Below are 23,597 nucleotides of genomic sequence, written 5' to 3' on the forward strand. Positions count from 1 at the left end.
GGATAAATTTCAGTGTTAAGAAAAGAGTCATGATTTCCCTTTTTCCCTGTTGAGCCAATCATGCCTTGGAACAGTGGTTTTCACTTAGCAGTTTGCTTCTGTCATTCTAATCCTGCATATATGGAAAAGGAATAGATAAAATTAATAGCAGGTGTAGGGTGGCTGGTCCATATCAGGACTGGGGTGGGGGGTGGAGAGTATTACATCCTTTCTATACCCCCGAGGTCTTATTCCAGATCAGTCTCCCCTTTGCCTCCCATTTACTTCAAGAATTGTATGAATGGCTTTTTAAATTACATGATCAGTGCCTCCTCTGGTTTGGCCCTTTTTAAAGTTATGCTTGCCTCTTCTTGATTTATTATCACTCCTTGTTTTTAAAAAGAAACTATACAACAAGTACTTGAGTTGCTGAGCTCTGCTTTCCTTTTGAGCAGAATTAGCTGCACTATCAACTAAAAGCATTATGTACCCTTCTTTTTTTAAAAAACAACCCAGATAAAAGAGGAGAAAACTGCTTTTGCTAAAACTGAATGAAATTGGCCTGATCCAGGGATCCTTGACATTTACATATGTTCTAGTTGCCATACATTGCTCCATGCCTGTAGCTAGAATTTTTGTGGGGGGCTGGGCTGCAGGAATATGAAAGTACCCAGGAGTGGGGCATCATAAGTCAATACAAAACAAGAGAAACCTGATTGTAGGGAGCCCTTATGTTGTTCTGTTGATTGATTGATTGATTGATTACGGCAATCCAAGCAAATCAAAGTATCCTTGCACTTACTGTCCTGAACACTAGGAGGCAGAAGCAGCATTGTGTCTTACTAAGATTTTCGTACATCTCCATAAATGAAAGGGCTACAGCAGAAGTAGCCAACGTTGTGCCCTTCAGTTGTTGGGATTCCTGGCTCCAGCCCCAGGCAACATGGCCTAATTGTCAGGGATGATGGGAGCTGTAGTCCAGCAATATCCAGAAGGTGTTATGTGAGGTACTCCTAGGCTATAGGTTTATTCCCTTTATTTATTTATTTATTTATTTATTTATGTTGACAGTTCCAGGAAAGGTCTTAGAAAATTTCCAAGATTTTATTCAGCTTTTAGAGTATTTTTTTAAATTGCTCACTGATGTGCTTGCTACCCTGGGCACCTTCAGTGGGAAAGACAGAATATAAACTGAATTAATAATAATAATATAATAATATTTTTATCATTAATTTACAACAGCCCAGCCCTTTTTTGGCTATGTTCTCATAGAATTACTGTGGGCACATACTTTCCCATTTCCCTAAAGTAGGAGGAGCCTACTCATGGCCCGAAAGGTAAGTCATAATCAGAAATAAATAATGGTTTACCTTGAACAAGCAGCATACTAGGGCCAACAACTCAATTGTGCCTACTTTGTGTCTCCTTTTATTGCATGAGAAAACAAACTGTGAAGTGACTAGCTTAGCATTGTGTACGATCCCTTATTCTTGGTTTGTTAGGAAACTAACTCAAGTGAGCGTTCACACATAACAGTAAGCCAGGCCCTCTGCAGCTTGTTTCCACTCTTTGAAAGGGGAGGAGTAAAGCAGGCACGATTGAGCAGCATGCACTAGTATGCTGCTTGTTCATGGTAAACCAAGATTTATTTCAGACTTTGATTTAGCATCATATGTATCTAGAGCTGTTGGTATGAATGGGCAGGCACATAAAATAGCTGTGTGTGTGTTTAGGTTTGTAATTGATTGTTCTTAAATGTTTTTAATGTAAGTTGCTTTGAGTCACTTTGTGAGAAAAGCACATGACAAATACAACAACAATAAATTAATAATTATTATATTAATAACATAACAATAATACTTTAGACCACACATTGGAACTTGAATTGGCACTACTGTATTCACTTCCCCTTCCCCTCCCCCAAATGTTTAAGTTCACTTTGGCATCTTTGCATTAAATATGATGAGTGTTTGGTATTATTTTAAACAAATCTTAATTACTTTATTTTTTTTAGTTGTCTTCTGGTGATGAGATGAAGCCATCATCCTTAAAGGAAATTTATCATAAGAAACAAAGGGAATGTAAACAGTTTGTAGACTGGAACCTTTCGCCCTCACAATCAACTCACCCTCCTGAGGTAATTGTTTGTATTTCAGCGCCATATGTTGGATTGGAAGCCTTCCATGCTTCCTCACACTTAAAATTCTCTCTCTCTCTCCGCGCGTGTGTGTGTATGTGTATGTATGTATGTATGTATGTATGTATATAAAAATATCACCCTTTTCTTTGACAAAACTCATCTGTTCTAGACTCCAAAATATAGTGAAGTAGTCCCTTGACACAAGCCCAATAATTAGATCTTTGCAAAGTATATACATACCTATCGTATTTTTCGCTCCATAAGGCACACCTACTTTTTTGGGGGGGGCGAATTCAAGGAAAAAAAATATGCGGCTCCTGGGGGCTTTTGCGGGAGGTGGGGGAAGTGAGAGAGCCTCGCTCTGTCCCTTCCCCCACCTCCCGCAAAAGCCAGGGATAGTCGCGTGAAGCCTCCCCAGGGCAGCGGGATGAAGGCTCCCCGCTGCCCTGCGGAGGCTTTGCGGGCTACCCCAGAGCTGCTCAGGAGCTTGTCAGGGCTGGCGGGGGAAGCCCGGGTTTCCCCCAGCCCCAAAGAGCAGGTCAGGGATGGCAGGGGAAGCCCGCCCCCCCCCAGCCCCAGGGACCACACATTCGGTCCATAAAACGCACAGACATTTCCCCTTAGATTTTAAGAGGAAAAAGGTGTGTCTTATGGAGCGAAACATACGGTATACACACACATACACCCCTGTGCTATTGATCACAAAATCAGATGGTTCTTTGTTCCTTATTAAATCAGGAACACACAACAATGGGGGGGCGTTGTCAATAATTTCACCTTCCACACTTAACAAAACATGGCAAGAAATGAGCAGCTTAACTTTCAAGCAGAAGCTGCAAGCTTAAATGCAGCTCACAGATTTAAGTAACTAACATTGTTCTCTCCCGAGCTATGCACATACTATTATGAAATTACAGCTGTAACTTATCTCTTAAAAATTTCAAAAGCTTCCTGTTTTTTATATCAAAATGAAAGCTGCTTCACCAGATAGTTGACCACAGATATTTTTCAATTCTAATCACTGTGATCTTTGTTTCCCAGATCCTGACCCTCGACCCAACATTGCACATGAAGCCTGGCCATCAGAATCCAGGACCGCCTCCGTCCTCCTTCTATGGGACACCTGACAGGGTTATGTTTTCTCCAGACTCTATGGCAGATCCTCCTTTTTTCATGCATTCAGACTCCGATTCATTGTCTCACATAAGCACAGTAACATCACCTCTGTCTCCTGGGTCTCCAAAATACACTCTGAGTGCAACAGCTTTGCACAGTGACCCCTGGAATACTTGCATGTTCCAGAATGAAACTAACGCCAGCAGTTCTTGTCGTCCAAGCAATGAGTTCTTAAACACTGAAGAGGATGACAACTTGACACTCACGCCGTCTTCAGCTCCCCACTCCCAGCCTCCATCTGCCAGTAATAGTTTGCCGGAATACAATATTTCAGTGACATGCATGGAAGATCCTGTGGTATTCTCCAAGTAAGGCTGATGTCAGTAAGAATGTTGACCTTTAAATAAGCATTGCAGTATTCAGTACAGTGGCACCTCGGGTTACATACGCTTCAGGTTACATACGCTTCAGGTTACATACGCTTCAGGTTACAGACCTCGGGTTAAGAACTTTACTTCAGGATGAGAACAGAAATCGTGCTCCGGCGGCATGGCAGCAGAAGGAGGCCCCATTAGCTAAAGTGGTGCTTCAGGTTAAGAACAGTTTCAGGTTCAGAACGGACCTCTGGAACGAATTAAGTACTTAACTCGAGGCACCACTGTAATTTGAAACGTCTGCTTACTTTCCTTTCCTGAAGCCTTCCGTTGAGTTAAATGAAAATACTAAGCATTATTACAGGCCTGAAAGCAGTCACTTCTGGCTGCCTGTGATGAGTTTGAATTGTAGTCAGGTGACCAGGCCACAAAACCTGGCAAAACTTTCTTTAGAGACCAGATATTATCGTAAACATTGCGGGGGGGGGGCTAGAAAGCATGTAGCTTATCTATTTTTCTACATTTATATTCAACTGTTCTTCCATCATGGAACCCCAAGTGGCATACTTGTGGTTCACAGGAGGTCTCATGAAGTCTTTCTGCAAAGTGCTAAAGTCTTATGTGCCTTCAGACCACGCCCGGTAACTTATTCTAAATTTATTTGCAAGGCTTGAGTTTCAGTTTTGTGGAAAGTGGCTAACTTGGATTCAGGCTGGATTATGTCATTTGAGGAGATCTCAGACTAACGACCAGACTAGACATGATGCCAACAGACCTGCCTGTTTAGAGCACAGGGAAACGTGGACAAAGGGAGCTGAGCTGTGTCCCTTCTGGATACTTGGAACTTAGTTGGGGAGTTAAACTGGGAAGAGATGGGTTAGCACTCTTCATCTGTGCCCCTTTTGCTCTAAACACCACTCCCCTATCTACTTTAAACATGATTGGGCAGACCTGGATTTAAATGAACAAGTCTTCTGCTATCATGTCTGTTTTAACCAATTAAAAAAGCACACCTGCCACCCTGCAGGCAAGCTACACCTTAAAAATATATGTAAGAATGGCTCAGAATGTTCATAATCAAAAGCCGCCTAGGGAACTGCAATTTTGAGTGGAAATTGGAGGTGCATTGCCTTTTCCTCACTGGCTGTCATTCCTCAGAACCCTCACAAGGTATTTTTCCCAATAGTGATTTTCAGATTCCAGTTTTTTCTTAAGTAGCAACCTCCCCGGGCTGTCTCTCAGATTTATTTTTTTATTAGAATATATTTTGCCCCGATTCGCCAAACGTTTGCAGCAAGGGAAGCTCAGTTGAAATGCCTTTTGCTTACAGACTACAAGAAAACTTCAAAATACTTTGTATTGTACTTCAAAGAAGGAAATGCATTTGCTTAAATTGAAAGCTTTGCTACTTAGCAGAAAAAGCAGTATCTGTGCAATTGGAAATACAGACTGTTCTTTTTACTGAGACTTCCAGTCTCAATTTGTTCAGTGTGTGGAAGGTCCCAGGTTCAGTCTCCAGCATTTCTAGATAGAGCTGGACGAAAGCCCTGGCTAAAATCCTGGAGAGGTGCTTGCAGACAGTGTAGATAATACTGAACTAGATGCACCAGTTGCTCTGACATCTTCCTATGACATGGCAGATTTGCTTTTTATCTAGCAGGACTCTTTATGTGGTTCTTATGCATAGGAAAAGGAAAGAAATAAACTCTTGATTTGTGACTACCATTCTTACATGAAAAATCTGAGAACCAGAGACTAGAAATTGAAGCACTTGGTTTCGCTTTATATTGTCATTGGATTGCCCAGATATTGCAGCCGTGGTACTTAATTTGGAGAGTTAATTCAGAATGTCTGAGCTTGAACGAGACTCTGGCTTGTTTGCCTTGAACAGTAGAGCTTCCCACATCTTCTGCTATATCAAGATGCTTTTTAACTTCTCTCTTTCAAAAAAGACTTGCCATGTACCATGGGGACACTACTGTTCAAGAAACACCCATCAGAGCTTCTGTATTCAGAACTAGTTGTACACATGCCCTGTTATACAAGTGCTATGGTGGGGAAGATCACTTGGCATCTGTTTGTGGAGGCAAATTTCAGTAGCTGTAGTTCACCATCTGTGAAACACACGTGCCAGGATGGTCATTTTCTGTCTCTAAAAAATAGTGTTGCAAATGCATTATGACATATTTTTAATCTTAAAAAACAGGATTAGGCAGAATTTGAGAGAAAAACATGCCCGGCATATTGCTGATCTACGAGCTTATTATGATTCAGAAATTCAAAGCTTAAAACAGCAGCTGGAGGCAAGCCATAAACCTCATTCAGAAGACTTTGAGAAGATCAATCAAAATCTTACTGACAGGTAATAGAGCTGCTTGGAACAATGTGCGTATTTCTCAGCCCCCCCCCCTGTGTGTGTGTGTGTGTGTCTGTCTCTCTGTCTCTGTCTCATTTCAAAATTGTTGTTTCCTGGAGCAACTCTTTCTGTATATTGCTTCCTTCACTTTTAAGATCTAGGGCACAGATATTGATGGCTACATGAAAATACATAATGTGGAATCTTTGAGATGCCCGTTAATTAGGGGTGAGTTTTAGACAGAGAAAAGAGATAAATGCTGTTATTCACATACAGAATTCCTCTAGCATGAATCTTCAAGGTAACTTGTTTATGCTGCTTAGCTGGAAGTGGAACTATTTCTTCAATGTTTGTTGTACATGCCACTTTTGGAAAGAAGACTATTGTAGCTTTAGAAACTAGATATACAGTGCCTGGGTTCAAATCATTTTCAAATGCAGTTTTGGTCACACTCTCATAGCCTAGTTAGGCAACTCAGCTAAAAATACTGAAAAATCTTGTTTTCATTTCTATCATTTTCATGGCTTTATTTTCATTTTTAGATGTGACCACTTACAGGCAGCACTGGATAAAGCTAATAATCGCATGAGAGCACTTGAAGATAAAAATAGCACTCTGGAAACAGAAGTGGTAAGTGCATGTCATGAGTCAAATTGAGCTCAGTTATATAGAAAGATTACCAAGTGAGACGATACAAGTCTGATCTGTCAGCCCTTTGAACTGTATGTTTTTCTGCTGGAACTTGGGATTCCTTATCTGGCACAAGTCAGCAGTTCTTGTAGAGATGCCTCCTTTCCCTGGGTTCTCCTTGATTCCCTACTAGAATCCTAATTAGGCTTGGCTTTAAATAAATAAATAATCAGTTAATCTTGCCTTTCACCAGAAAGCTTCTTATTTGCAATATAAGCACTAAAATATAATTGCTAATAAACCATAATACAACCCATTACGACTTAAAGTGTGGATAATTTTATTATTTCTAAAGCACTTAATGTTTTTCTAGGTGCTGTATAAAGACTAAAAATGGCCCAGGCCCCAGACTTTCACTCTAAAAGGTTTGATAGAAAAGGAAAGCAATACAGTGGTACCTCGGGTGTGATGGGATGATGAGCTGCTTGTGCGTGAAATTCCTAGTCCCTCAGAGTTTGGCTAAGTCCACAAACCTCTGTCTGTAACGCAGCTCCTTAAGCATGGCTCCGTCAGTCGCTGGTAGAATCCGACAGTGGGCGTTTACGGAATTTCTTCCAGCATAACAACTCCTTAACGGAAACGCGCCTTCTGGACTCTCGGCGCGACAGTTTCCGGCGAGGAGTGGGTGTCCCTATAGGAGGTCCTGAAACCTCCCCACTGTTTTCGCTGGAAGTGTCTCTGAGCCATCCCTCCGACTCACTTTCCCTTGGAGCTCCTCCTCTCCCCCTGCTGGTTCCCTCCTCAGCTGATAAGTCTCTCTCAACCTCTGTGAGCCCTTTCACCTCCTGTTCTTCCGATGGCAGTTCCCTGACATCGGGTTACAGACGCTTCAGGTTACAGACTCCGCTAACCCAGAAGTAGTACCTCAGGTTAAGAACTTTGCTTCAGGATGAGAACAGAAATAGGGCAGTGGTGGCACAGCAGCAGCAGGAGGCCCCATTAGCTAAAGTGGTACCTCAGGTTAAGAACAGTTTCAGGTTAAGAATGGACCTCCAGAATGAATTAAGTTCTTAACCCGAGGTACCACTGTATGGGGAGGGAAGAGAAGAAACAAGTAGAATGAAAATGCAACTATTTCTTAATGCCCATGTGGAATAGCAACTCAGGAGATTTTCCTGGGAGAGGAGCCCAGTGGTTGTTGGTCCCAGCTGACCCACCATGGCACATAGAGGGAGGACTGCAGCGTCCCCTTGTGGTGCCTGTGAGCTTACATGTGGGAGAAAACAGGGACACAGCTCTGTTGGGCCCTGTGTGAGCTCTCTGCAGACGATGTATCTACCCTCTACTGGATCAGGTCTGTTAGTATGTTGTGTTTATATCCACTGCATGTTACTGGTATCTCTCCTAAAGCTTGCAAGCAATAATAAAAATGAGAACATGTTTGGTCTGAATCTTATATCTTGTGTCTCAAAATGTTATATTCCTTAGCTTTGGTTCTGCTTCTGTTTTCAAAGTAGGCTTCTGTTTTCTGTTTATGTGTGTACCTGTCTGATACTTGGCCTTCTTTTGTTTCAGACAGACTGGAAAGAGCGCTTCTGTGCTGTCAGCAATACCACCAAGGCTTTGCAGGAGCGTATTGAAGAAATGCGCACCAGTGGTAAAGAGAAAGATAACACCATCAGCCGCCTGAAGAGAAGGCTTAAAGATCTAGAAGAAGCATTTGAAAAAGCCTACAAGCTCTCAGATAATAAAGATGCCAAGTTAAAGGAAGAAAATAAAATGTTCCAAAATGTAGGTTGGAAAAAACAGGGTAACTTGGATGCTTGAATAAATTCAGCTGAACAATCCATTTGTGAGGTCAAATGAGAGCCCCACTAGAATCAAGCAGCTGCTTGAATGAACCTCTAATTGAGATGATATTCCTGGAACTTTCTAATAGGAACCACTTTCTGGACACTGCAGATTTGGCTAGCCCTTAATGGAAATGTCTCTGTACTTCAATTGTCTCTACTAAAACAATAGTACCTTTGTGGTATGCTGCTTTTAACAAAGAAATTGTGACTTCTAAAGGCATTGCGGGGAGCATTTTTCTATTCTGTTTAATTCCAGATGGCTAAGTGTTGATATTCAGCAGCTGGGGAGGCAGATCTTTGGTGTCTCTGCCTACTCAGTTTCTTTTCTGTCTCTAGCAGCTAAATAGATGTGCTGTCTTAGTTCACACTCTGTATTTCTGGTATTTCTAAACTAATTCTAGGTTCCTCGGGGTATTTTTTAAGAACAACTAGGGGTAGGCTGAAATTCATCAAAAAGTTGAGGGAATTTGTTTCAATTCTACTTTGTTGGACATACCTGATAATGGAACTGAGTAAAGCTTAGTAGGTTATCTGTATAGCTCTGCAGTTATTGAAATCTGTAGTCTTGAGGAATTTTCTCTAATGTTAGAGGGCAGCAGATCATTAGTATTCATATTCACCTTGCCTATTTGAACTTTTGCTGTTATTTTTAGGAGGGCAGGGTTCTTGCCCAAGCACCTTGATCCTATCCACCCAAAACATTTTCTTTCTATGATGTCTGTTTCAAAGTATAATCACTAACTGAGGGAGGAAAATGTAATTACTTTTATTTCTTTGTAGCTTTTAGGAGAATATGAATCCCTTGGGAAGGAGCATGAAAGAGTAAAGGTGAGAAGCAAATTCACTTTGTACCAAATTTTTATTCTATGGAATTTTCTGTGTATTTAAATAGAGAGGACCAAAAGCTGGAGGGGTTTTGGAGGGCTGTAGTCTTATGCAGGAAAGTCTTTTTGCAAGAAAGCCTTACTGAGTTCAGTGGGTTGTATACTCTCTAGATTATTGCCTTAAAATCATAAGGGACATCTTCCAGATGTGCATTGTACTGTCAACAGAAACTGATACATTAAGGAGGAAGGGTGAATTATTATTTTTTACTCCTCAGAATTCAGCCTTTCTGCAAGACATTTTAACTATATCAGAAATGATAACTACCCAGTGGTCACTAATCCAGCCATAAATAGAATTTGTTGTGTACCAAGCTTCTTATTCATTTAGCCATATTGTGCAGATTATAGTGTCTCTCAGCTGAGAGAGCAGCAGGGAGCTAGATAGGCCTTCCCTGAAGGTGCTTAGCACCAGAGAATCATTTAGGAAGACAGATTGCTTCAGCAAGTGAACATGGCTGCATGTAGGAAGCCAGAAAGAAAGAAAGGCCCAAGATGATCTGCTGGTCTGCAGCAATCCTGACAGAGTACAAGTATGAAGATTAATTATTGGTAAGTGACAATGAAGCAAAACATGTGTTGAACTTACTCCAGAGGAAGCTCAAGCAAAATTGGATTGATGCCCCTATAAATAGTAGTTACATGTTGTAATCTTTCAAGATTAGTACAGAGACCAATTCTGTATTTGCTTTACACTTTATGCAAGCTTAGCATGTGACCTTTTCTGCCTCCCTACAGGATACCTTAAACATCACTGAGAACAAATTGTTGGATGCACAAACTCAGATTTCTGATTTGAAAAGGTAAATGTGCCATTTAATCCTGTGTGAGGGGAAATGTTACTTCTTCAAATAATGTTGTAAAAATTTCAAAATCACCTTAACAGATCAAAGAACTGGGCCCAAGCTAACAATTTCAGCAGGGACAAATGTAAGGCAGGAAGAACCAGATGCACAAATATAAGATGGCGAACACTTGGCTTGCCTGTAATACACGTGAAAAGCATCTAGGGGTTTTGGTGGACCACAAGCTTAACATGAGTCAACAGTGTGATGCAGGAGCAAAAAGAGCTAATGCTGTTCTAGGCTGCATCAACAGAAGTATAGTGTCCAGATCAAGGGAAGTAATAGTACCACTCTGTTCTGCCTTAGTCAGACCACACCTGGATAACTCTGCATTTCTGGGTGCCACAATTTAAGAAGGCTATTGAAAAGGTGGAACGTTTACAGAGGAGGGCAACCAAGATCATCAGGGGTCTGGAAACCAAACCTTATGAAGAATTGTTGAGGGAGTTGGATATGTTGAGCCTGGTAAACAGGAAACTGAGGAGTATGATAGCCATCTTCAAATATCTGGAGGGCTGTCAGATGGCAGATGGATCAAGCTTGTTTTCTCATGCTCTGGAGGGTAGAACTTGATCCAATGGCTTCAAGTTACTAGAAAGGAGATTCTGACTAAACCTCAGGAAGAACTTTCTGGTGGTAAGAGCTGTTTGACAGTGGAACAGACTGTCTCAGAAGATGGTGAACGCTCCTTCCTTGGAGGTTTTTAAGCAGAGGTTGGAAGGCCATCTGTCATGGATGCTTTAGTTGAGATTTTTTACATTGCAGGAGGTTGGACTAAGTAACCCTTGGGGTCCCTTACAATTCTATGATTTATTTATTCATTTGCAGCATTCATACCATGCAACATATTTAAACTACTATGTAGCTCTTCTCAAAAGTAAACCCCACAGTTTTGTGGTACTTGCACCTAGAATTGCAGCTCAAATTGTGTACAACACTTTGTTCTTTTTGACTGTTTAAAAAAGTGTGTGGAAGTCCAATGACACTTTGGTGGTGATTTCAAAACTTTGAGTTTCCTGGTCCAGGCACAACAAATGTGTGAGAACATCAGCAGCTGCCTTGCACTGAGTCAGACCAGCTTATAAAATATCTGCATTGACGGTGATTGGCAGAGTTGTTGGAGCAAACTTATTTTATGCCATTGTTTCTGAATATATTTTTGCTTCCATTATAGAACTGTCTCGAAACTTGAAGCTCAGATCAAGCAGTTAGAACATGAAAACTTGCTCAAATTTCGTCATTTTGCAGACAGTCACTTCAGAACATCCTATGCCAAGTAAGCAAATAATAAATATGACCTTGTGAGAAAGTAAAGGATACGTGTCTTACAAAACTGATTTTTGAGACGGATAAACGTAGCTATTAGACAGTTTTCCTTGATACAGAATAATCACAACAAAACAGATGCACAATAAAGCATTAATAAGAGGCTTTCTGGATATAGCAAGATCCCCACTGACTTACTGCAATTATCAATTTTCAGTAATGTAGCAATGATACTATGTGTTCTTGCTGTATGTACAGCAGTCTGATTGTCTATTGTATGAACCATGCAAGATCATCTTGAGGCAGGCGTTGTTTCAGCCAGGGAAGACTCTCAGACAGAGTTAAGTGATATTTTTCAGGCCAATGGTCACATTTATTATTAGTATTATTAGTATTATTTATTGAATTTATATACCCCCCCTATACCCTGGGGGTCTCAGGGCAGTTCACAGAATAAAATCAAGATATAAAACCACAAAATACATAATAAAAATAAACAACAACAACAATCTTTATTACGGTCCAGAGACCCAACAAATCGTTACAAAGCAATACACAATTCATACAGCCTACCTCCAGGTTAAACAAGCATTTTGTTCAGAATAAAAAGTCATTTATTTATTTTTTTATAATAAAAATAAATCAACAACCCAATAGCCCCCCTCCCAAAAAAATCCACATTATTATTATTGTTTATTCCACTCCTGGAGAAACCACTTGGGGGGTACCAAAGGCACAAGCAGGTGGATCAATGGATGTTGCACCTACATTTTGGAATAGTGGCCTACATTCTAGCCATGTAAACACCAGAGGCTTCAGCATACGCCCACCCCATCTCTTTCCAGGCCAGCAAGAGGCATGAAGAGGTGCCTTTAATGAGGTGCCCTTAGCAGGTACTGCTGATAGCTTCACAAGAGGCAGGAGCTCAAAGAGGGCACAGACTACAGCCAGTGAGGAGTGTGGCCTGGAGAAGGCTAGAGGCTGGGAAGCTGCATTTGATCCCTGGGCTTGAAGTTCCCACCCCACCACAGCTCTAGGGGTAACAAGTACTTCTCTAAAAATGTTTTCTCTCCTACCCCACAGAACTCAGTCCCCAAACAGTAATTTTAATGAATTACAGCAAATCAGTTCTCAAACTATCTCTGAAAGTTCTTTACTTCAACTTTTGGATGTTGACTATTCTTCAGATAGTCTCAGACTTGGTTGCTATGCTTGACACCCAGCAATATTTCATTTCAGTCTTAATACACTACCTACGAACCTCTGGTGTATAAATTATTATGTGCAGTACAAATAAAACACTTGCTCCTTACATCAACTCTTTAGTCCCCCAAATGAATTATTCTAGCATTCTGGCTTAAGTTTAATAATACTTGGCTAAAATGATAGAACATTTACTAAAATTGGTGCCTTCAGAATGTCTATTGGTAAATAAATTCTGCATTTCCCTATAAAGAAATTTTTGCATCTTAAGACTTCTTTATATGGACCTTTCATATTGTGCTTAACATTGACTGCCATGAAGGGTGGTATGTAGAGGGCTGGTTTAAAAAAGAAAATGAGATTGTCCCAAACCTCTAGGAAAGCGAAAGGACTGAAATATTATGAAATAGACCCCTTTCGTACATTAGGCAATCTATAGGAAAGCAAAAGAGATAAGAACTAACATTTATTGGACGCCTGTCTCAATGAGGTGCCCTTAGCAGGTACTGCTGATAGCTTCACATTGTTACAGAACTATACTGTATTTTTGTAAAATTTGTTGAGAACTGAAAAATTATTGGCCTCTTAAAGTCAAGCAAACATTACACCAAAAGTAGAGAAAAGTCAAATGACTGTTCAGTGGTGGAGCCTGACTCCATGCCACCCAGGGAGTGTGTGTGCACATCCATTCCAGGGGCAGGGCAAAGGGCAGAGGACAAATGGAGCCCACTGCACCTGCCACCGCTAGAGCAACACCAGCCCCAAGCAACATGGGTGTTGCGTCATCCTCACACTATCCTTCCCGGATCTGAACCTTGGAAAGCTGCTCAGAGAGGGCAGTGTGAGAGAACATGGCAGCCATGCATACCTCAATCCCAGGCTTGTGTGAGGCTGCCTCCAGCAGCCTTGCAAGGCTGGGATCAAGAGAGGGCAGCACAAGGAGGACACAATAGTCATGTACCCCTGATTCCAGCCTTGCTTTTGCTGGGGAGGCTGGGATCGAAGGGCACATGGCGACCACATTCCTCCCACACAGCCCTCCCCAAACGGGTCTCACAAAGTGGTGCAGGAATGGCTCAGAGAGGGCAGCAGGAGTGGTGTGTGCCCTCAGAAAAATGCACCTGGGACAGTCTCCCCAGCAGCCCCCACCATGCTCCCACCCCGTGACTGTTTGACCTTCCTATAGATTTCTCCCACTTGAATTTAGTTACTGTGTACTTTCCAAAGTGGCTTCCTAAAGCTGTTTTCCTCAGCTAGCTCTGTGAGGGTGTGGGAATGATTGTTCATATTAATTTTGGCTAGTAAAATGCTGTACTGTACGAGAAATGAAACATGAGCTTTCCATTAATTCTCAAGTTTTCTGCCTAGAAGCAAGCTAGCAAGCTCTGATGTGAGCAGAAGGAAATGGTTGATACCAGGATCAGAGTATTCAATCTTCACAGGCCAGCCGTTAGAAGCCCAAGAGAGCTCCAAAGATAATCGTTTGGAAGAAACATACACTTCTTGCAGGTAGGGGGGCTTTGAATGCTAAATTGGCAAATAATCTCTTCCCCAAGGAGAGGGCTCTGTTAGCATAAGGAGAGCTCTTCCACTGGTGGCTCATCCTAATCCACCACTCATGGGCTTTGTATCAGGGAGGAGATATAAAATGAGCCTGCTGTGATTTCTTTGCAGTTAGGTGGGAATTCGTTTTCTGTGCCCTTTTGTCCCTTTGTCTCCCTTGTATGCCGTGGGTTGGATCCAGACTGAGTTTATTTTATTTATTTAAAATACTTATAATCCACCCTTTACCTGATGTGGAAATACATTTACAACAGCAGTGACAGAAATTCAAATAATCCAGTACATCTCCCTTCACTCCAAAATCCTCCAAAATCGTAAGTGGATAGAATTGAATTAGCTGAAAGTTCAGTGCCTCTGATTTCAATGGAACGCAGCAGAAAAACCATAACCATGTTGATTTCAATAGGTCTTACTGCTAGGTAAATTGAACTAGAATTGCAGCCTTAGTGTGGCTCCAACCCCAAGTATTTAAATTGGTGCTTATGAAATTTCTTCATCCTTTGAGTGCAACACTTTTGACATGTCATCAACATGATTACAGCCCATGCTGAATGTGTGTCATCCCAATGTATATTTCTAGATACCATACACCTCCAGAAAAGGATTCTTCCCCAGATCCGTCGCTGACAAGTGAAATTTCAAAAAAAGAAACGCAAGTCACAGAAACGCCCATCATAAAAGCCTTTAAAGAACTTGAAGGAAGGAAGACGTTGAAAAACTGGGCCACTCAGACAGAGAAAGAGGAAGCAGCTGCTCCTACAAGTAAGTCACCTTCAATTCTCCTTGGTTTCTTCAGTCCCAGGGTTTTGCTGCTGCTTCTTTCTTCCCAGGGATTAGAATAAGCCTGGCTCAGTCTTTAAAGGACAGAGAGCCTCTATGTAATATGCAAGAACAGCAGAGCATCTATCTGTATGCAGAAGGGCCCAGGCTCAACCCTCTGCCTCTCCAGATAGGGCTGGGAATGTCTGTCTGAAACTATGGTGAGCCACTGCCAGTTGGTGTCGACAATACTAAGCTAGATGGACCCAGTCATTCAACTGTATTAAGGAAGCTAGCCTTATAAAATTAGCTGGTCTTGTTAATAAGAGGAGGAGGCAGGAGAGTGATCAAAAAGTGAGTTGTATGAGGTTGCTAGCCAAGCCAGTTAAAAGCCAGCTTTTTAACTCATAAATGAGATGCAAGCTTTTGTGTGCCTAAAACATAGGAAGTGTAGTGGTGGGTGTTCAGTTTTCCTGAGTCTTCTCCCCCTAGCAAGACTCCTCAGACCTTTTCTAAGAAACCCCTGGTGCTGTTCCTTCAGCTTATTCTGGATCACTCATTCTTTGGCACGTTCTCCAGAAGTAGGGAGGTCTTGAGAACCCATAGCACAGGACTCATACATGTTTTTTCAGTGAGCTTTTGATCCTTTTCTTGCTTTCAGTAATGTGTTATGATTCCCCTCCAATTTGAAAGCATCTTCCAAGTTTGTTTAATTTTTGAAATTGGTCTGATTATCTTTGTCTTGTTAGTTTTAATTTTCTTAAGCTGATTTGGGAACACTCCATTTTTTTTCTAGAGGGAAAACAGGACGGGAAATCCTAAGAAAAATAAAGCCGCTTTCTTGCATTGCTTGTATATTTCAGAAGCAGCCACTCGACGTCCCACTGTTGGATTTGATGAAACAGCTCTCAGTGCCAGCCGGTCCCCAGAGAAAGGCAAAGACCAACTCAGACACAAAAGATACAGCTCACCTAATGGTCAGAGGTCCTCATCTCTTCCACCTTCAAACAGGAAGTCAAACACTCCAAGTAGGAATTGCAGCTGCAGGCTGCCCAGCTTATAATTAGGGTGTACAGAGCCATCTTACTTAGTGATGTTAAGAGTCTTGCATAGCTCCAAGGCTTCTGTTTTTACTGTGCCCATGCTATTGTGGATGTCTTATTCTGCTGCTCTTGTTCTTTTAAAATTTGAACTTTCAAGGAGTGGCAAAGGTTTTGTTTTCAAATCCTGTAAAGAAATAGGGCAGGAAGGTGCTGTGATATTTAATGACTGCTCCCACACAACCTTGATCAATCCAGCTAACCTTAAGATGAACTACACTGAGGGTGGGGGGAGCAGCAAGGTTGTCCCACAGTAGATTACCAGGAAGTCCATTTCCACAGCAACCCCTTCCTCCATGTACCGTTTTAGCAGCTGGAGGGGGCTGCTAATGCACCTCTTGGGAGATGGAATTGGACCATAGGCTTCCAGCTCCCTACCATAGCATACTATTTAAGCAGAAGGTATTGTGGGAAAATGCTTGAATAACACTTTTTTTTTGGCAAAGGCAACAGGAGCATAATATTACAAAGCATCAGATGCTTGTTCTAAGACATAAGTAAATTCTAATAAGCTATTTCTCTTGGCAGCAAGGAGAGAGATAATGTTGACTCCAGTTGCTGTGACCTACAGCCCAAAGCGGTCTCCAAAAGAGAACCTGTCTCCAGGATTTAGCCACTTGCTCAGCAAAACTGAGAACATGGTGACAAGGTAACTGACTGTCATTTAAGGGCTGTAGGGGAGAGAGTTGGGTTTGTGTGGTGTTAAAAATATTTTCACAATCTGCACAAATAGTTGTATAAAACAAACCACAGGAGCAGCAAAAAAACCACAGGAGCTTCTGCATCCCTGGATACACAATGGACAGGCTGCTTTCTTGAACCTGTGTGTCAGTAACAATGATGGAGGATGGAATGACCCTTTGTTTTGGAGATAGGAGGAGGAGTAACCCTTTCGGAGGACAGCCACCTCCATTGAAGGAAAATGCACGAAACAATTGCTCTTACATTACTTTGTTGTTGTCCCTTACTCAGCAAGCTTTGGATATAGCTTATACTGCCAGTCCACCTGCGGCTTGCATTTACTGGATTGGAGCAATTGCCATTCAAGTAAGAATTTTGCACAAGCAGACCTTAGTCTTACTTCTCAAGCTCACATTTAGTTGTTTTTCTTCCTTCCTTTTTTAACTGACCAGAAATGGCCTTTGGAATCCTTCCATTTAGCCATTTCCTGTGACCACAAGGGGTAAATCTCACCAGGACTCAGTGATGTGGAAACTGAGAAATATTTTACAAGTGCTTTTGTGTCTTTTCTCCCTAAAATGCTAGATTTGATATTCTGCTTGATGAGTTGGAAACTGCTCCCACACCTACATCGCAATACAGCAATCCAAGGAAAAGGCTCCAGTTTCGCTCAGTAGGTGATACTGAAGGTAACACTTCACAGTAGCTAGGATTCTGTTCCTTGGAATAAATATTCTTTTGCATTTCCAACCCCTGCCTTTTTGCAGCTGTACCCAGCAGATGCTGTCTAGAAGTATAAAAATTGATAGTCGCTTTTGCTGTTAACATCAGACATGATCAAGAGAACTATAAATATAAGAATGGTCTACTTACCTCGGGATGTAACAGGTCTCCAAGTGGGTTGTGTTGCCTACCCTGCAGCTCAGAGGCAGGAAGTGCCCCAAATTTCCACAAAATACTTTTCTGCTCTTGAGGTTCAGTTCATTTGCTGTCTCAGCTTGGAGCAACATCCTCTTTGGAGTCTCGCTCCTTCAGTCTGTTTCTGTGGATTTTGGCACTTTTCTCTGTCTAAATGGTTACATGAGACAGATCGTGGCAATTGGTTTTAAAATTTCACTGAATTGTAAGTTTAAACATGCACACATGTAATGTCTGTTTTTAACAACTCTTGAACCATAACAATAGAGATTAACATTTTTAAATGCTGTAAGATCAAACCCAGAAGTAACTCTTCACTTACTATATTTAGAAATAGTAATTATTAATATATATATATATTGGACCATATATATATATATATATATAATATATATATATATATATACACACACACACACACACACATATATATATATATATATATTCTTCTTTATAAAATTCTACTGTTTAAATTTTTCAGAGATTAAATTAAATTGACAAAACCTGTGGCACAATTTGCATTTTGGGGCTCCTGTTTTAATTAATCTCTGCCGCTCTTATCTGTTTTGTATAATGACAGGTGTACTTCTAGAGTAATAAAGGCTTTTGAATTTACATCAGTCATGTTTTATGTTTTTCAGGATTAAATATATAGGGTTGGATATATAGGTAAATTAATTGCACAGTTCTAGGCCTGGGCAATGTATCGATACATTGCCCAGGACTGCTATGAGGGCCAGACCATGATGACTGCTTCACCTGGCAGTATATTGTGGGTGAAACCACATCTGCTGAGTGCCACCAGCACGTGAGGGAGATACAAGCTACAGCCAGGCGCTGGTGGCAGAGCGGCTCAGGAGCAGTGGCCGTTTCACCTGCAATATACTGCCTGGTGAAGCAGCCATCGCCTCTGGCCCTCATACTGCTGAGGGAGGAACAAGCTACATCATCTGGGGCCGATATAGCTTGTTCCTGCCCTCAGCTGCTTGTGCGGGCAGGCGGCTGCTTTAAACTTCTCTGTTCAGGGGTGCCTGGCTGCTTGCCCCTCAACGGATAAGTGTAGCAGAACCCCCACTTTGCCTCTGGCTTGCGTGAGTCGAGGCAGGATGGGGACTCCGTTACACTTGTGGGAGCCCTGCGAACAGAGCCTGTCAGTTGTAAGTCCCATTGAATTCAGTGGGGCTTACTTCCTGGTAACCAGGATTAGGACTGCAGCTTTAGTCTGGACCCAGCTCTAAGGTAGGTAATCTATTTATTTATTTACTTACTTACTTACTTACTTACTTACTTATTTTACATGTTTGTGTGTTGACTTTTTTTTGGTTAGCTACTCAGTTCAGAGGTGCTATAATTTGCCTTGAGTCCGTGGCATAGCATTGGAGAGAAATCAAAGAGGCTCTTTGGAAACATGCCTCCAAAATCATTTATTGGGTTGTTTCTTTTTTGCTGGTGATTTGACTCTCAGAAGATGCTACATGCTCCAAAAGACTTTGCCACATGCCATGGAGCTGACTAAATTCAAAGTGTCCAAGACCTTCTTGAGGGCTTTGCTGAAGTCAGAAGATGTTCATGTTCAGTTTTTTCTTGCTGGTCCAATATATTCTATGTACTAATAATTTTTCCATGAAGAGCTTAAAATCTGATTTCTGCTTTTTTCTTTTTGGTGGTGGGACAGAACTGGAGCATGTTGGCCCTGGCAAAGGCAGCCGTGCCAAGCCTTCCTCTTCCACAGATTCCTTGCATGCAGGAGCAAAGATAGGTGTGGCAGGGCGAACGTGGGAAGACGAGAGCTCTGTGCATACAAGCCTGTCTTCAGCAGCACCAGCACCTTATGAGATGGAGTTCAAATACATGTCAAGGATTAAGACATTGACCGAAACAGAGAGACTCTTTGATGAACTCACACAGGAAAAGCAGCAGGTAGAAACCAAGTGCTTTGACTTCCTACATTTCTTGTTAAAGTTCTGTGTTTTGGAAAAATGTCTACCACTGCAGCACCTGTGTTTAAGGTACTGTATGTTAATATTCAGTATCAGAAACTTCATCCAAGGCAGTATGTCTCTGAATTGCAAGTGAGGAGAGCACTGCTGCACTCGGGTCCTGTTTGCGGGCTTCCCAGAGGCATCTGGTTGGCTGCTGTGATTACAGTGTGTTATGTTAGGTGGGCCTTTGGCCTCATCCATGACTTCTGTTCTGATATTCTTATCTCACAGTATGGTCTTAAATGCCTACTAAGCAAAATACATGGTCTCAGCAGAATTCATTCTTGCTCAAGGAAAAGGAGGCAAGTATGATAAACTTGGTTATCTGTTTTTTAAGCCGGGTTACCCATGCCAAGTAAATTTGGCTTGCCTCAACCAAGAATGAAGTGTGGCAATGCCCTCTTCTAATTTGAATAGTGTCAATGTGGGCAAGCCTATGTTTGCTGCGATGTCACTTGGATTTGCTCTGTGCCCTCTTCACCCCTCTACCCCATTATATCTTCTGATTTGTATGAATGACAGCAGGATTGTAACCAAAACATGGCCACTGAGAAACCAGAGGAAAGTTTTATGTACACTTGGGGGAAACCCCAAGGCTTGCAGATAAGGGGCAACCCTCTGCAAAATAATTGCCCAGTAAGGTCTGAGCTACAAACTGTAGAGTGCCTTTTGGAAAAAGGAAAGCAAAACTGAGGGGCAGGAAGAGGAAGGGGAAGCCTTTACCCTGTTTGGCTGAATTAACTGGCTATGACCCTGAACAGGACCTGGGCTGATACAAAGCAGCACTTCTTGTTTCAAGCCACCCAGTGGTTGTATCTATTTCAAAACTGCCTTTTGGGTAATAAAACTTCAAATGGGATATCCAGATGTGGGCATATCTGTTAACGCAACCCGGGATGGTACTATCCTAAGATCTGTTGAGCTGGAAAAGTAGTTTGTGGCTTCCTTGCAGATGAAATTCCAAGGTAGTTTTATTCCGACTCTTGTAGCTTTCATAATTTTCACTGCATTTATTTTGTTTTCCCAGATTGAGTCCCAGCTGAGTCGAATACCTTGTGCTGGAGGGAGAATGACTCTGCAGGCAAGACTAAATCAGGTTTAAATTCTCATGTTGAAATCCTGATGGGGAGGGGGAAAGTTGAATCTTGCGCGGAACTGAAAACGGTACTAAAAGTATATTTCCCTTCTCTCTTCTAAGCATGTGCCTCATTTGGGAGTTCTAATGTTTGACTTCCATGTGGGAATGAACCACTGCAGATTTATTTTTATATTTGTCTCAAGCACAGTTTTTTGTATTCATGCTTTGTTCACAGTGGAGTTGAAGGATGTCCCTTTAGCCTTTATGAGGGATATTTGCCACTGCAGAATCTTACAAACTACCGTATTTTTCGCCCTATAGGACGCACTTTTCCCCCTCCAAAAATGAAGGGGAAATGTGTGTGCATCCTATGGGGCGAATGCAGGCTTTCGCTGAAGCCTGGAGAGCGAGGGGGGTCAGTGCGCACCGACCCCTCTAGCTCTCCAGGCTTCGCGCAGCTCTCTGCAAGCCGTGGGAGCCCAGCACTGGGCTCCCACGGCTTGCGGAGAGCTGCCTGTTCTGGGGTCGGGGGAAGCTCAGGCTTCCCCCGCCCCAGCCCCGTGCCTGGGAGGGAAATAAATTTCCCCCCCTTTATTCCCCCCCCAAAAAACTAGGTGCGCCTTATGGGCCGGTGCATCCTAGGGGGCGAAAAATACGGTAAATGAAGAACAATTTGGAGGTGGTTGGGATTCTCACATTTCCCCCAATGGGCAGCAAAATTTCTAACTGGGTTGTTTTTGTGGGGTAAAAGAGTACATACAGAGTTTCCATTTTGGAAGAGCTGGGTTTTGCCTTTTCCTGGTCTTTAATGTGTGTGTTTGAATATTTTGTTTAGGAAGCCTTGGAAGATCGCTTGGAAAGGGTCAATAGAGAATTGGGCTCAATCCGCATGATCCTGAAGAGATTTCATGTTTTACGTACCTCTGCAAATATTTGAGATGTCTCTGTTTAAATTTAGATATCCTTTTGTTTGCACTAAAAGTATAATAATTATGCACTCTGAAAATGCAAATCGTTTTGTATCTTTTGTAAGCCCTGTGCAGCAGTTTTGCAATCATGTTACCCTTTACACACTATTTTGTATTGAGCCACATATATTTTAAAACCTATTTTTGTTACATCTGAAGGGATCAATCTGTCAATTGTGTATTTTGCTACTTTTGAAGAAGTGTTAATAGTTTTTTTGAAACCTTGAACATGAATTCTTTATAAGAACAGAAGCAGCTTGTTTTCAAAATGTGATCATGCTGAAATCAATTTTGTGGTGCACCAGGCTCACTGTTTTCATAGAGCTTGTAGCCTGTCTTGTAAAGTAGGTTACAATGAAGTATTGAATTTTTATTTATGCTAAACATGACGCACACATAGCTTCTTGTTGTGAAGTGAATGCTACACACCTTGTAGTTCAGAAATTGCATATCCTTTCTTCAACTTCTTGCTCAATTGCAGCACAGTATTTTCCACAGCTGCACAAGTCCAGTTTGCAAATGTCAGTTTAAATAACAGTATGCACAGCAAGGGGTTTTAGAAAGGCAAAAATAATGTTTCTCTTTTTTAAAAGAGTGTTTATTTTGCATGTTTTGTCACTGAAATATTAATTAAAACTGAATTGTCTAAAATGAAGTTGTCTGTCATTTGTGGGGGGTGGATCTCAGTGGAAACATTACTGGGGGGACGGGACTTTTATTTCTGGCTACTTGGGGTGGCTCCACAAAGCATGAAGACCTTTGCATGATCAATTTTTTCATCATTACCCACCAAAAGAGAAAGTATGCAGCTCCTTGCTCATCAGCAACTATGGGCAAAAGCGCCTAAGCAGCGCCATTAAGAGGCTTCTCTGGCCGTGATAGCAACCATATGGTTGCTATCTTCCTAGCAGTTTGTGTCCCTTGGCACTTTTGCTTTCTTTCTCTCTCCCTCCAATAGTCAAGGCACCCAGTGAAGCAGCATATAGGGCTGCATCTGTAATTAAGCGATTGTTATTTATAGAACTTAGCAAATTAGCCTTCTCCACCCCACAGATCTGTCGTAGTCTAAAATGCAGAACCCTGCTGTTTCCCTTGAATCTTACTTTTCCAATTGACTTAAAGAAGAATCAATAAAAGAAAGTCATTGGCACCCCCCCACCTTCCATATTTTCCAATTAAAGACTCCACCTGGAATCATTTAGAAATAACTATTGCTATAATCATTTAAATAGAAGATCCCACAAAGGCCTCTCTTCCTTGATAAAATGTTCTACGGTAGCAGGTGCTGCTAACAGCATTTCTGAATTGGTCGTCATAAAATTTAACGAAGTGTGTCCCCAAGTACACTTGATATTGTTTCTTCCCCTCCCTGCTGCCTCCGTCATCTTAGCAGCACCATTTGGAGACACTGAAATACACGCTACACCCCCTTAGGCTGTAATCCTGAGCATACTGAACTCTCTGGAGTGAACATGTCCAAGTGGGTGCTTGAACTCTTCTAAATGTTATTGTTTGACTCTTGTGATATTTGGAGGTATAAGGTAGCCAAATTTGTACTTTGCAGGATATCGGGAGAGGAAAAAAGGCTAAGGAGTAAACCCTACGCAAATCCAGAGTGGACTCCCTCAGGTGGTTGGATGGTGCCTTTTACACCGCCTTCTGGCAGCGTATGACAGACAGATGCCAACAAATGTAGCTATTGGCCTCTTGAGAGATCTAAGAACAAAAGAAGCTGACCTTGGGCCAGTCACACTTCTCTGAAGTCTCTCAGCCCCACTCACCTCTCAGTGTTTGTTGTGGGGGAGGAAGGGAAAGGAGAATGTTAGCCACTTTGAGACTCCTTCGGGTAGTGATAAGGCTGGATATCAAATCCAAACTCTTCTTCCAATTTCAGAGGATGGT

The 23,597-nt window shown here is 41.8% G+C and overlaps 1 protein-coding gene across 9 annotated transcripts in view; it reads left to right on the forward strand.

The window, feature by feature from the left end:
• Nucleotides 1-22,346, forward strand: part of MPHOSPH9 (M-phase phosphoprotein 9) — a 40,795-nt gene extending 18,449 nt beyond the window's left edge. For 6 of the 9 annotated variants that reach the window (XM_053368508.1, XM_053368510.1, XM_053368509.1 and 3 more), the window contains 16 exons: nucleotides 1,994-2,116; nucleotides 3,161-3,603; nucleotides 5,816-5,971; nucleotides 6,508-6,595; nucleotides 8,171-8,386; nucleotides 9,229-9,276; nucleotides 10,071-10,135; nucleotides 11,352-11,453; nucleotides 14,003-14,155; nucleotides 14,790-14,971; nucleotides 15,832-15,996; nucleotides 16,597-16,717; nucleotides 17,335-17,438; nucleotides 19,343-19,587; nucleotides 20,677-20,745; nucleotides 21,563-22,346. In XM_053368508.1, coding sequence (XP_053224483.1) covers nucleotides 1,994-2,116; nucleotides 3,161-3,603; nucleotides 5,816-5,971; nucleotides 6,508-6,595; nucleotides 8,171-8,386; nucleotides 9,229-9,276; nucleotides 10,071-10,135; nucleotides 11,352-11,453; nucleotides 14,003-14,155; nucleotides 14,790-14,971; nucleotides 15,832-15,996; nucleotides 16,597-16,717; nucleotides 17,335-17,438; nucleotides 19,343-19,587; nucleotides 20,677-20,745; nucleotides 21,563-21,664 — 2,382 coding nt within the window. In that variant the 3' untranslated portion in view covers nucleotides 21,665-22,346. The remainder of the gene's footprint in view (nucleotides 1-1,993; nucleotides 2,117-3,160; nucleotides 3,604-5,815; nucleotides 5,972-6,507; nucleotides 6,596-8,170; nucleotides 8,387-9,228; nucleotides 9,277-10,070; nucleotides 10,136-11,351; nucleotides 11,454-14,002; nucleotides 14,156-14,789; nucleotides 14,972-15,831; nucleotides 15,997-16,596; nucleotides 16,718-17,334; nucleotides 17,439-19,342; nucleotides 19,588-20,676; nucleotides 20,746-21,562) is intronic. The other 3 variants (XM_053368513.1, XM_053368511.1, XM_053368512.1) reach the window with 3 other exon arrangements.
• Nucleotides 22,347-23,597: the final 1,251 nt, after the last annotated feature.

This window comes from Podarcis raffonei, chromosome 16 (assembly GCF_027172205.1).
Source record: "Podarcis raffonei isolate rPodRaf1 chromosome 16, rPodRaf1.pri, whole genome shotgun sequence".
Lineage (NCBI taxonomy): Eukaryota > Metazoa > Chordata > Lepidosauria > Squamata > Lacertidae > Podarcis > Podarcis raffonei.